This window comes from Gymnodraco acuticeps, unplaced genomic scaffold (genome assembly GCF_902827175.1).
Source record: "Gymnodraco acuticeps unplaced genomic scaffold, fGymAcu1.1, whole genome shotgun sequence".
Classification (NCBI taxonomy): domain Eukaryota; kingdom Metazoa; phylum Chordata; class Actinopteri; order Perciformes; family Bathydraconidae; genus Gymnodraco; species Gymnodraco acuticeps.
Genome location: NW_022990947.1, coordinates 4,343,627 through 4,358,696, shown reverse-complemented (window position 1 = coordinate 4,358,696; position 15,070 = coordinate 4,343,627). Strand labels below are relative to the sequence as shown.

General features: G+C 38.2%; 1 protein-coding gene across 3 annotated transcripts in view; it reads right to left on the bottom strand.

Moving 5' to 3' along the window:
* Positions 1 to 14,185, bottom strand: part of pdlim5a (PDZ and LIM domain 5a) — a 59,912-nt gene extending 45,727 nt beyond the window's left edge. For all 3 annotated transcript variants that reach the window (XM_034234982.1, XM_034234983.1, XM_034234984.1), the window contains exons 1-2: positions 14,081 to 14,185; positions 13,398 to 13,656 (exon numbers count right to left, since the gene is read on the bottom strand). In XM_034234982.1, the coding sequence (XP_034090873.1) occupies positions 13,398 to 13,496 (99 nt within the window). In that variant the 5' untranslated portion in view covers positions 13,497 to 13,656; positions 14,081 to 14,185. The remainder of the gene's footprint in view (positions 1 to 13,397; positions 13,657 to 14,080) is intronic.
* Between the last annotated feature and the right edge of the window lie 885 nt (positions 14,186 to 15,070).

The window sequence follows — 15,070 nt, the reverse complement described above, 5'->3', positions numbered from 1 at the left end:
TAATAGCTGGTATCTGCTTTTACATGCTTTCTTTATAACATGCCTATTATTCTGCATTTTCAAACGACACTACCTTTGTTTAAAACAGACTCCTGTCTTATTATATATTCATGTAAAAGATAAAGAGTCAATATTCTTGTCATCACACTCAAAAGCAAGGGAAAACACATGCAGTGTGTTAAAGCCTTCACTGATGAACCTTCTAGCAAAGTGTTCAACACACATATCGTCTGATTTAAGTGCTAGGAAAATGTAAAGCACTTCCAACACAACAGAAAAGTCTAGCTGGAGTGCTGAAACATTGTCAGGTTTGAGCATAGACTGAACAGCTTGAGTGCTTTGAACAATGCCTGCTTTCAGCACAAGAAGTGAGATGACAGGCAGATTGTTTGGTTAACATCACACTACGATTGAAACGCTGAGAGCAGGAGACACACATACCCAAAAATGACCCCTTGTAATTCAACATTCAAAAAAGCGGCTTCCATATGCAAGCCTTCAGAATTATTTATTTACTGAGGCTGGACATCCAGCAGGATATATTTCAGTGTGATCCTACATGAAACAAATGTTTTTATTTAAAATAAAGGCAGTTTAGGGGCTCAAATCTCACGAAGAAAAACAAAAAAAACAAATAAATGAATATGAATAAAGAAATTGAGTTTGAAGGGTACGAGACAGACTGGAATAAATATAGAGGTGAGGGAGATATACAGTATAAGGGACGTAGAGGGATAGAGACGGGAAAAAGTTATAACAGAGAAAGGGAATGATTAAAAAAGTGCAGGAGACAGAAGCTCAGGCAGACATCTCGTCTGTATGATCCATCAGTCACACATGTTAAACTGTGTTAGGCAACGTTTCACTTTTACGCTCCTGAAGGAGGTAAATCATGCAGTTTTGTCATCTGCATTGTAGAAATGCCTGAAACAGGATCTAGTGATTATATGATAAAATCCACTGGTCTTTTTGTAACTGTTATAAAGAGTCTGATGCTGGCACTTTGCTATAAAGTCAAAAGTTACATTTATGAAACTGATGATCAGATCCAAAACTCCATGTATGAAGTATGAGTAATCCTAAAACGATGCACTAATGTAATGGAGAAATAATACAATAGAGACTGTGGACAGTGTAGCGCTTCAACTGGGAGTAAGAATCAATTGAATGTAATACAGCGAGTTTGTAAAGGGCTACCTCAGCCCTCTAACATGATATAGTTGGTGTGTGTTTGCACATGTACCCATGTATGCACATGCATTATGCTGGCACACACACACAAACTTTCAATCTGATAAAAGCTTTTGAAAATAACTGTTTCTTTCCCTAAAGCTGTTTGTGCACCTGGATCTAATAATTACAACCTGACTGTACTGTATGTTATTGCAAGAGACCTTAATAAGAAAAAGCTATATCGGATTGAGTTCACATAGATAGCTCACTGCAGCTACAGCTGCCAAAACCAGAAAAACATATTGTACACATTAAACATAAAGCTTTGAAAAAACCATTGAGAAAAGGGCCAATAATTTTGCCATACTTACAAAAAGCCTCAAAATTAAAGTAAAATCCATCTCTGATACAAGCTGATAAGAATTATTAGGATTTAGCTGATATCTCCTGAAAGTCAAATGGGTTTTTAAAAGTAATTTTAACAATAAAGATAATGTGGTACAGAGGGCTGCAGCTTCAGCAAAGTGTGTCTATCCTTTATTCAGTAAAGAGTGCACATGTTTAAAGGTTCCCCGTGGATTTTGTCTTGTTATGTTTCTGTTTACACTTAGCGTTGCACTGAAACATTTTGTGTGTATCTGTCATGCAAATGCTTTTCCTTCCTCATAACACATTTACAGAACACATTTTTCCTCCATGTTAACTTGTTGCTAGCAGTATTCTTCTTCCCTGTTTTAATGGGATGTTTCTGAATTACTCGCCTTTAAAATGCCACCTGTAGATCAGTAGAGTTGTGTGACATAATTGGCAGGAAAGATCTGTATAAAACAGCGGGAGACTCGCTCGCACCAACATTGCTGCATATGGCAATACCAAGTGTCAAAAACTCTACAAGATGTCATTCAGGAAAAAGAAGACCAGTGTAAAAGTATAGTAGAGAGGTCAAGGAAAACATTTTACAAAATGAACTCTCGACACTCTGTCCCAATATACCTGCTGGATATCATTAACAAACATGAGTTTCACTGTATTCAAAACTGATGGGTTGATGTTTCCTTGACATGGGCATTTACATGGAAATAAAGTTAACGTATGAAACAGAAGGCTATATTGTAAAACTACACACAGGACTAGTATCAACAAACCCACATGACATTATTTCATGCTGTAAAAGCTCCCTGCACTTTGGTAAACTGGAAGCGAACAAGCCAGCATTCACAGCTACAGTCAATCATGTGTTTGTCATGGCGCTGGGGGACTAAGCATTGGCAGCGCTGGAACACACACTCAGGAATATATTACACAAGTCTGGATTGTTCTTATTCCATATGAACACACAGTGTGCGTCATCTGCAGCACACACTTAAAGAGGCTGTAATTAATCAAAAATGGTGGTTGTAAATTTCAGATTGTATCGTACTGTTTAAACTTGCCATAAAACATTAAAATGAGTTACAGTAGAGTAGCAATTATTTCCCTATATTGTGAAGAAATGATGTGAGTGTTATTACTCAGTACGCTTTAAATCAAGTTGCTCAGAGGGGGATAACATTTGTCCAGACACTCAGAATGAAACCGGCCTGAATGTGTGAGGAATTGCAGTATCTCCTTCTCCTTTTTTCTGTTTGTCTGTCTTCCTGGCTGGGCGTGGTTGACCTACTTTCCGTTTCCCGCCAACTCACCTCCGCTCCTGTTTCTCATCATCACTGATTACCACTACTCACCTGCTGCTGCTTAAAACTCCGGTTCGATCATCAGACTTCGCCAGTTCTTCGTATACTCACAGTGGTAAACTCCAGTTCTGGCTGACTAGAATTGCTAGTCTTTTTGTATACTCTTCCAGTTGGATTTTTTCATATACTAATCCTGTTCTGTTTTGTGCCTGTTCCAGAAACTCCATATTCCATTCCGTCCTGCCTGCCACGTCCAGCCCAACCTCCGTATCAGCCCTGCTCCACGTTCTTCCCACTCTATTGAGAGTTTACTTTGTCTCCTGCCTGTTTTTTGAGGACTTAAATAAATCCAGTCTTTTTGACACTTCACCTAAGTCTCCGTCCCAAGTGTTCTTGCATAGCGGGTTCAAGTTTTGAGTCTCTTTACGAGGAGCGTAACAGAATGTTTAGGAGTGACTGAGTATCGAGGGGTTTCTGGTCACAGTGGCAGTTGAACAATTAGACATTAGAAACCTAATTGCAAACACAGAAGAGCATGCAGGGTCCTTAAGTGGACATACCGTACCACACATTTTAAAATCCTACTACAAAATGTTTCAATGTTTTCATTTTCAGAAAATAAACATATTCCTGTCTGAAAAGCTCTGTTTTAGCACCTGTTTCTTTCACACCCCATCCCAAACATGCCTTTCTGCTCTGAATGGATTGCAAGAAAAGCTTTAGCAAAGGTCTCAAGACCATGTTTTCTGACCAAACAAAATGGAATATGGAGATAAATGTGTTGGTACTGTAGGCACTAATGATACACAATGTATGCACATAAATAATACAAAATGTGAACATTTTTCAAGATGATTCTGCTTTTAAAGAAGCCACTCAGTTAACCAAAACTACGGGAAGTAACATGAACTTAGAAGAATAGAGCGACTGAAAACTGAACAACAAATCATACAATCATACATAGCCTAAAAGCCTAAGAGGAAAGTGGATAGCTACAGCTGTTTTCCTTCGATTGATCTCCCAACCCACAGCCATTAAAGTGTATTTCTATCTATCAGTCTTGGTAGTGAACCAATGTTATTATGACTAAACATGATACTAGCCTTGAGGCCGGTATCCTGAGAGGAAGGCAGACGAGACATGGCCGGATAAGCAGCTACCTTGGAAAATACATTATAGTAATTTATAGCCACATTAAACAATAGGGTATTCAAGTCTCTTCATTGTAAATCCACTGCAGTGCATAATGACCTGGCCGTGCTTGTCTTCTTGGGTTATAAAAGTTTTCTGGCCTCAAATGATTCTGTTCATTCCAGTTACACTAAAGAAGCATCCTCCAAAGACATATTTTAAAGATTTTTTTTGTTTCCTTCAATCGGCCACTAAATCCTTCATGAAGTTTGTTTAATAAAAAACATTTATGGTGTTATTTTCATTTCAGCATGTTCCTGCCTCGGTATGTGTGACACTCGTAGGGCTTTTTACTATGGATTAGTCTGTCCATTACTGGTGAAGACAGAAAGTGAGGTCACCATTAGAACCAGATAACTGTCAACATGCAAAATGAAGGATAGGGCGTGTTTTCAAATAGTCATCCCCCTCTTTTCTCCCAACTCATTACTGCAATTATGGTGAAAAGCGACCTCACTAATGCTTTTAAAAGACGATTAACAAAAGATGTGTGACAACATGGTTTATTGTGTCACAATAAAGCAAACTTTTCAACAACAAACACACATTTCAAGAAATCAAAGATTAATTATCGCGCTGCCATGAACACAGAAAAGTCTACACATTGTGCTACATTGTCTAAACAAAAGTATGTGCCAATAATCAACAAAAAAGACAGCACTGACAAAATGATTTGTGGGAGAGGAAACGATATATAAGTTGTTGATTCTGGCTCTTGGGCTATTTAACTAAGATGCTAGATACTCACAGTGAAGCATGGGACTTGTTATATTAAGATAGATTTAAGTATTATTAAGTCATAAGTGGTTGCTGTCAACTGGCTCTGGTAGTCTGGTATGAAAGGTCAAAGCACAAAGATTGTAGCGCAGGTTTGAGAACTGAGACTGCAGTAATGCTCATGTAAGAATTGGAACTGTAAGAGGAGGAGAGGCAGAGAAAAAAGACAAGAGACTATGTATAGAAGGATTCAGTCTTGAAACAGACCAATCATTGTGGTCATAGTCTAGCAGGAAGGGCCCTCAGATTTTGAGATACCCCTACCCGAGGTAGAACAAATGACAACAATGATTTTTCTTATCTTTAGGGTCTCCCATTAATGAAATTGATTGCTGTCAAATTTTATTTTGGGGGAAAAAATGTTTTTTTGGTTGTTCTTTAGAACTACCCCAATTCCTGAAAAAGAGCCAAATTAGACCAGGCCGAATGTGGGAAAGGTGACAAAAAAGCCCATAACTTGAGAATGACCACTCTTTTCCTCTTCAGATTTTCTGAGGTATGAACCAGGTGGCTGTCCTACTTCACCAAATAGTCAGACAATTATTTAACTAAAAAAAATACTGAATTATAGTCCTGTAAACGTAGCTTTAGTTTAGATGGAAATTGTACTTTTGGTGATAGGAACATAGGACTCAATCACTTTTCTCTCATTTATCAGAAAAACAGAAATCCCTGAAAAATATACCATTGCTGAATTGTCTAGGGTGCTATTGAACATTAACCAGTAGTTGTATGGAAATATCTGGTACAGTTCTATTACAAATGAGATTTCTTTAGACATAGGCCTACCTCTTCTCTGATAGTCAAATTCCGAATGGGGGAGAAGTGGCACAATAGCCTATACGTTAAGAATGCTCACTCTGATGGTCATTATATTTGGAGAGGGAAATACCAGGTGGCTGAACTACATCACCAAATAGTCAGAATAAGAGTAACCCAATACAATAAAGTGTATTAGTTCTAAATTGCAAGCCTCTAAAACATAGGTGCAAATAGTACAGGTTTTATTGAAACTGAAACCGTAATTCAAAGTACAGGATATAAATCATCAAATAATTCTGTGAGAGGACAAGTAGATACTAGAATATAATGTTAAATGTCAGGTTCCTCAGAAACGTTAGGGGACACTGGCACTTCCCACTCTCTCCACACTTTGCATCTTTGCAACACAAGTGAGTAATGTCTCTCACTTCTCTAGGTGCTGGGGGTTTTGTAAATAGCACTGGTTGAATGGCCCCATCTCTGACAATCCACCCCTTGCCAATAGGACTCCATAACAAGGGTTTGGGTTCGGCTGTGACACCATATCGCTGTCTGAAACATTGCTCTTTACACATGTTGTTGAAATGCATCCTCTGTTGGCGGCAGATTTTCCGAGGCTGCATCTGTTGTTGATGCAATTATGAACCTCAGTTCATCCAAGTTTGTGCACATTAGTCCAATTTCCTTTTTCTTTTGTCCATATAGCAGAAGCGCAAATTCTCTTGCGACTGGCAAAGACTCTTCCAAGCTGGCAGAGAGTCCAAAATGGGCCAGATCTTTGAGCTCGCTGAGATGGCTCTTGAGTTTGATGAATGCTGTAGTCCTTCCTATTCTGTACAAACTACTTGTTGTGCCACAGCCAGTGAGTGCATGACATGCACTATGGTGAAGTAGGACAGCCACCTGGTTCATACTGTACCTCAGCAAATCTTAAGAGGAAAGGAGTGGTCATTCTCAAGTTATGGGCTTTTTTGTCACCTTTCCCATATTCGGCCTGGTCTAATTTGGCTCTTTTTCAGGGATTGGGGTAGTTCTAAAGAACAACCAAAAAAACTTTTTTTCCCCCAAAATAAAATTTGACAACAATCAATTTCATTAATGGGAGACCCTAAAGATAAGAAATCATTGTTGTCATTTGTTCTACCTCGGGTAATGGTATCTCGAAAACTAAAGCCTTTTTTGAGGACTTGCTGCTGGACTATCAGTTGTTATCATCGCCTGTGGAAGCGTCGGCGAGGCAGAAGGCAGAAACCGCTGATGTAGTTCCAGGAACTGCATTATTCCACAAAAAGGTTTTCATATAGATTATCTGTCCAGTGCTATTGCTGAAGTCAAAGCAGAAACCTCATTGTGTGTAATTAGCAATTCAGCAAAACCAGTGTTAAATCTTAACATTGACGTTTCTCTATGGAGTTCAAGAAGGAGGATTGATTACTGTAAGTGGTGACATACAGCAGCATAAATACGGACTAGGCATGGAACTCATGCGTCTTTATACCTTAACAACAGAATATATGTTTAACCTTCAAAACAATATATATTACTGTTGAATAGAGAGTACCAGTGACAGACACATGGTTAATGTTGTAATTGAATCAAAACTATTAGGTTTAGGCAAGAGTAATACTTTAGGCAACAAAACAATTCAATTAAATATCTGGGTTTGGTGTATAATATGTACGGTTGGAGCGCCTTTTAAGCCAAATGGTTACAGCTGAATCCATACATGTCCTTAATTTGTTTCCAGCTTTGGGACCTTTGTTGCATGTTGACATATATATATATTTTCCCATTTATTTGCTGTCATCTGACAAATGAAAATAACAGTTTAAAACAAATGACTTTTTAAAAGAATATTTGTAATGCAACCTAGGTAACGGACGTAAGTTAAAGGAGACCTATCATGCTATAGTTGAATAATATATTGTAGTAGGGCCATACCTATATAAGGTATATTTATACATTTTCTTTTTCAAAATACCAAACAGATCATGCATTTTAGCCATGCCTCATTTCGCTCTATTTTGCTCTCCTCCACCCTGTCTTTGCATGCGCTGCAGCTGACCACGCCCCCCTGCAAAGGAGGGGGCTGAGTTACGAGCATCATGTTACCATGCTGTTACCATGCCACGGCAACCTCTCATTCCCCTGATTGGTGGAGAGTTGGCCATATAGGCGGAGCTCCTTGTCACTGACGTCAGACTATTTTCAAATCTGTATCAGTCTGTATCAGATCCGTTAAAGCCCCGTTTTTAGAGATGTTGGGTATGGAGGAAACGAGAGAGGGTTGTGTTTTCTGACACTTGGTGAGTTCCCTGACACACCGGGGACACATATTCATGTATAAAATACATACAAAAGTGCATTTTGCATGATAGGTCCCCTTTAAGTAAATTGTACAATTTAACATAATAGTGCATTGTGCAATTTGCATTCAAAAGTTAAAAAGAAGTCAAAATTGTCGCTCCGATCCTAATTACAACAGGCACTAAAGATACCACCAAACAATCAAATATTAAATAATCGAGTACCTTGTAGATGGCCTATACAGCCTTTTTTGTAGTGGATTGTCTGCATAGAACTAAAGGGAAGGTGATTACAATTATCATTACATGTATATATGTTTTACTGTTATGTACATATACTTATATTTGATTTAAACAACAGCAAAAATTAGAGATAATTAGATTCTCAACATAGATAATGTCAAATATAAGTGATCTATTCTTGCATAATGATGACGTTTGTACTTGGAATCTCTGAAATAATAATAGTAAAAATAATAGCTTGGATTTATATAGCGCCTTTTATGAGACCCAAGGTCGCTTTACAGAGAAGTAAGCAAAATAAGCAAAAGCTTTAATGATTAACATTCAACCAAGACCAAGGAGCTCTAAGTCAGGGGTACAGATCCAAGACCAGTTTGTCTCGTGAGTGGGTACCGTCAAGGGAGCTGACCTGTAGAAAGATGGATCTATTTGCAGAAGCCTGATGCACATGCTCCCCTGTGTCCAGTAAATTATTTTAGAAATGGTTCCTGTAAATGGGCTGCCCTCAGAAGGGTTTAAAAATGGATTCACTCTGTTGTAATTGAACTGCAAATAAAGGGCAGCTATTCTTGGAAATGCTTTGAACGTTAAACATTTATTGGATTTCCTAACAAATGGTTTGAAAGGGGATTAACTGTGCCTGGAGTGCTTCTACATTATTTTTCTTTAAAACCGGTTCATATCCATTAAATGGTTGCTTCACTAAAAGGCAAGACATGTTACTTGTAGTCAATATAGAGTCAATAGTCTACCTAGTACAGATTACATTCCATTACTGTCTTAAAGCTTATCATCAGCCACTTGTCACTTATAACACCAGCATTCATACTCAGCTGTTTTGCTGGGCATCACAATGACTATGTATTACATTATGTTGAAACCCCTGCTCAACTAATGCAGGATATGTTCAAAGTGCTGAAGGCCATCATTAAAAAAAATACTTGAGGAGAACTTAGCAACCCCACTCTGTCACACTGCCACCGGCTCTTATGTTCCTTTCTTCTCAAAATATCTCCTTTTATGGACTGTGTCAAACTGAGATGCCGTGGTAAAATGTTTCATTGGCACTTTGGCAACCCTGTTTTTCTACACCGTACAATAAAAGAAGAGGTGAGGAAAACAGCAGATACTGGGCAGATAACTCTGGACCTACAGTTGTGGTTACACCTACACCAACCCAATGATGCAATACCGGTACAATGTGATAATAATACCATGGCTACAAAAACGAAACACACAGTATATCCACATACGTAAAGAGCTTAGCAACAGCAGCTGTTAGGGTTAGTGTGTGGTTTGGCAGTAGTAGCTGCGTTTCCTTAATAACCCTTTCTCAGAACAAACTCTATGGTTGGACTGGCAGAGAGCGATGGGTCTCAAACACAACAGAAATCACACAGTGTACATGTGCCAGTTCCATTATTTAACCTTAAACTGGATTAATTAGGCTAGAAATAGTGTTGGGTTAGATTATTGTATGTAGACTTTAATCCATATTGTTTTCAGAGGAGTGAGTCATATCTTACATAAGACCCTAATTAAATAGAGAGAAAGAAAGAGAAGAGAGAGAGAAAGAGAGAAAGAGACAAATAGGAAGGTATGACAGTATGAGGTACGGTGAAGATGAGGGGGGCAGATAGAAAGCTCTAGATAGATGACCTGTTGAGTGATATCATATGTTTGCGTCACATAGACTATTTTCATTTAATCATTTATTTAGCAGGGACAATTCATGAACACTTAAAACAAAAAAATTTAAATAGTGTAAATATGCCGAATTTTAGCTTGGAGCTCATTTCCATCTGCAATCCCTCACATAAAACATTTAAGAACATGACAATTATACACATAGCAAAAACAAATACATGATATGCAAAAAGTGCAAAAGAGCAAGACTATCTGTCATCAGCCCTTAAGAAACCCCTTTCTGTAAACAGCTTCCTTCCTATGTACCGCATATCTATATCACCTTACATCCACATCCACTCACTTATTCCAGCTTTCCACCTCTCCCTGTTCTCTGCTAATATACATTTCTTTCTCCGCTAAGTTAACCACAGTTTTAACAATGGCCACCCTTTGGTGAGTTTAAGTTTTCCCAAAGATGCACTGGTGTTCTGCTTTACATTACTCTCTATAAAAGTTGCTTGCGATACAAAAAGCTTTAGTCCACATATACCTCATCAAATGGCATTTTGCAACGTGTACACTCCAAACTAAATATGGAGATGAAGACAAAGGCAGAATATCTGTGTTGGTTTCATTGACCTAAAGTTTTTGTTTACACCTTTTATTTCACAAAAATGTGACCAGTTTCTGAGAATGTCCTGTGTTCCCCGTTTCACATTCGTCTAATTTATTGAAGAATAATCAGTAGTTGGAGCTGCAATTTTTAGACTTGACCTGAACCAAATCTGCAAACTATAAAAGCATACTCATAAGTCATATTATCCTTATCCCTATACTTATGGTAGATATTATGGTCTCAAGTACATTTAGTATATCAACACTAAAAACTGCACCAGCAGTTACTCACACTCTTGCAACATCTTGAAACTTCAAACCTTATAACTGTCATTGTGATACTGCAGTAAAGGCCTGAGTGGGCTACTGAGACGATTCTAGTTTAGTTACTGCCAACTTCACTGGGAATTTAAAAAACTTCCACTGACCTACATAACAATTTATTTCCATTTTTTCAGTTATATCTGGGTTCTTCCTACAGGAAGTCTTTGGAATAATATGTTTGTAATGCAGAATATTGTTCTCGAAATTTGATATTTCAGCATCCACATTATGGATGTACTGTATATGAAGTGTTTCTTTTGAAAACATTTACCTCATATCTTCATTTTTTCTTTACCTGTCCTCAGTTTTTTTCTGTCAGTTGCACAAATAGTGTCTTCCATCATTTTAACTGCATGAGCACAATCCCAGACACAGACACGCAGACACACACACAAGCACACAACAGTGGTAAAAGTTCACATGGCTTCGGTTAGTGGGAAAAGTATCACATCCAAAGTAATAACACAAACATGGCAACCCAATGCGGCCCCCAGGGGGATTGGCACAGGACCTGGCAAGCCATTTATCATCAGGCTTATGTTGCCATATGTGTGTTCACTGCCAGTTTTAGTGATGTGTGTGTGGACACATGTGCACTTCATGAGTGTAGGTTGGTCCAGTACAATTAGCTGGACTGAGTTTTGCGTGTGCCATACAAGCTGCACTCTCCAAGCAGAACAGAGCTGAAGGGTAATACGTTTCAGAATGATACTTTAGTTAATGCAATAAAGGATATTCTATTTGTGTGTAGATAAGATAAGATAAGATAAGATGAACCTTTATTAATCCTAAAGGGGAAATTCAGTGGTACAAAGCAGCAACAGTGTAAACGTGAAAAAACAGGACAGCAAAGATTCACACAGATTAATAAAATCAAAAATAAATAAGATCAAGAAAAAAAATTAAAATAATAATAATAGGCTTGAAGAGTAACAGATTACATGTAACTGGAATACGTAAACAGAATACAAAGAGAAGTTAACAGTATTCCCTTAGCGTTTCATAAAAAGACGTAATCAGATTACTGTTACATTTAAAAAATGTATGATTACTAGCAGGATTACAATGTTTCTTAAAAACAAAAACATATTAACATAAGGAGCATTTTCTTTTCTTTTCTTTGTAAGCTGTACTGTTCTGTAGGCTAATACTTTAAGTGTGAATATATACGCCTGCTGCCTGAATTTACTTTATGGTTTTCACTTCTTATTAGTTGTTTAATTATTATTATTCAGTATTATTCTGTTTATGTTCATACAATTGTGTGTGTGAGCTTAACTGTGTGAGCCTCAAGAAGCTCCAGATTGCTTATAATGACTGTTTGCGTATACTGCTTAGAAAACCAAGGTGGTGCAGTGCAAGTGAAATGTCAACACGTTCCATGCTCTCTTGAGAAATCTGATGTACAAATTCATCTGTCGATTGAATGTTTCTCATAACTCTGTCATTATGCTACTTTCAAATCCATGTCAGTGCTATAAGATATCAGTCACCTCTGACTGTGGAAACATTGGTATAACTGCCTTTTTTAATTTATATTTGAGTGTTGTATGTCTAATAATGGACCAAGAGTCTCTTCAAATAAAAGCTGATGATGATGATGACGATGATGATCATCTAAGGATAGATGATGAACGTCTAAGGATAGAGGGTGTCGTTTTTCTCATACTGATATTCTGAACAATCTGTGCTCTTGTATTTGCTGTAAAGTGTCTACTGTAGGCTATTTTTATTATATGTACAGCACTTTGGCTCGACCAAAAATCGTTTATAAATGTGCTATATAAATAAAACTTGATTTGATTTGATTTGATGATGGTGTATGTATTAAACTAAAATGGAGCATTTTCTGTTTGCTCTGATTTTCTTTTTCTTTTTAATCTATAGTATGTATTATTGCACTGTGATTCATGTGTTGTGCACTCATTGTTGGTGTAAAGAATAATCCCTGATTTACTTAATGAAAGGCAGGTTTTCAGGAAACATTTTTCATACATAATACACTAAAGTAATATCTTATTGATATTCATTTTCTCTTATATTTATTTTGATATGAGGTCATCAAAAAGTAATGGAAAGTAATCAGGTTACATTACTTTTATATTTTGATACTCAAATGAGGTTACTGATTACATTTTTTTTTGTACAGGTAAAAAGGAATACATTTATAAGTAACCCTCCCAACCCTGTTTGAGTTACTTGTAATATGTGAATGACCAGCTGGCTGGGAGTTAATGTTAAGAGTAGACACTGAAAGGCACAAAAACCAGGGGACCATCAAGTTTCTGAGGGACTGAAGCCAACATTTGTGCGCCAACATTTGGATGCAGCACTTTTACTACAGACTCTTACATGTGAAGTGGAATGCGTGGAGAGTGAGAAAAGGTTTCCTGTGTGGTCGATACATGACGGATAGCATATGATTCAGCTATCACACGAGTGGTGGTTGCAAGCTGGTGAAACGATGGAGAAAGATGGGAGAAAAAGAGCGGAAGGATAGAATCAAAAGGTATCAGTTTTCATCTTTTTAATCACTAATAGGCCATGGGGCATTGCTGGGATGCCATTCTGCAGCTGCACTGTGACAAACAAGTCTGGAGATAAAACAGGGACATGGCATAGGGGCATACTGTAGTAGATACAACTAAAAGAAAAGTGTGTTGGAGTGGACCTATCATCATGTGTGTGCATATTTAAGTCTTACCCTGGAGATGGTGAGGGGCATGCTGAAGTCCTTCCCTCCCTGGAGCCTGAAGCCCCAGGGGGCGGGGCCTAATAGAGTGACGCTGTAGTTGCTGCTCATGGTCTGCTTGGATGATGTCAAATGCGTTGATATCACTGACAAGTGATGATGTTGACGGCAGGAAAATATGTTGCAGATCAGGTGACAAAGATGATGTCAGTGTGTCTTGATGATAGGTAAGAATTTGGAAAGGATTCCCTTTAGAATGTTGTTCCCAGATCTGAAGCGAGATATGAAAGAAAACAATACATTAAATATGTTATTGAAGGGTTACGTAAGACAATTGAAGCTTAAATAAATATTCTTGTGTGATGGCAAGAGGGGTTATGAGGGTGGTGGAGACAATAATAAAACAAAATATCATTTTAACTTATTCACTTTCATTAACCACACAAAACGTGCACATATAAACATTTTTGGTTAAAATTAGATACAAATGTCATTGTGCAACTGGGTGCACATTATTAAGCAGGGTACAATTTAAACACATACACATGAAAACAAAAAAAGCTGGAGCACTTGAGACTTAAGATACGGCCAAGCAAAGCCTCAACCAAAGGACCACCACACAGATTACGTTATTATAACTGCAGACCACCTCCTACTGTTTACTGCTATTACAATTGTAAATAAAAAGACTTTACCTCTTTAGTGGAAATTCCAGAGAGGAAAATAAGTCCTTCACAGGCAGGTAGACAATGTAATTCCTAGTTTCCCATGTGCTATCCCCTTCCCAGCAAACACACTGTATGTGTGTGAGAGAGGTAGAGAGGGATGCAATGCTCTTATATACAGCTAATGACAGATGGGAGGGGAAAGGTGGAGGAGGGGAGAGAAGAAGAGGAAGGCGAGAGGGAGAACGGGTCGGGGTTTGGTTGGGAGGAGAGAGGGAGGAGAAAGAGGAGGGGAATCACCCATGGGTGGAGTGAGTGGGACAGGAGAGGAGGAGAAAATAGGGAGATGATATCAAGGGGGAGATTAGGGGATAAGGGGGGACAACAGTCAGAAAAAAATGAGGGAGGAAAGACAAAATGGGTGGGGGTTGAAGGGGGGGATTAAGGCAAAGAGTGTGGGAGCACTGCACACGGAGTAAATGACAAAGGGAGGGGAGGGGAGGCACCAGAGAGGGAGAGAGGGGCAGAGGAGAGGGGACAGTTTATCTTTCATCTGGATATTTTGGGAACATTGACTCAGTGCAGCAGGCTGCTTCATTTAAGGTGGAACCAGCCGTAACCAGATCGTGACCCGGGACACATCCCAGAGGCTTTGATTAAAATGTCTCTCAAAGGTTGGAGGATACAGTGGGGAGATGGTGATTTGATACAAGCTCAGGATCAACTTGTTCAAGTCCTGTTACAGTTTGTTTTACTGCGACTGCACTGATGCCCAAACTGAGACACTTCTTCAGTCAAAGCCAAAATGATACATTTCATTTTCTTTAATTTAGCTTCTGTCTGATATATCATTTGTTTTAAGGTAAATCTTTCAGGTTTTTTTTGTTGTCTTTGATGTGTTTTTAATTAATTTAACAGCAGAGACCGCTGGCATTATACCTTGACCACTCTACAAATTAAACAAGTGTTTAACTAATCTGGAACTCAACCTCTTTACATTATGATACAAACCTGTAAGCA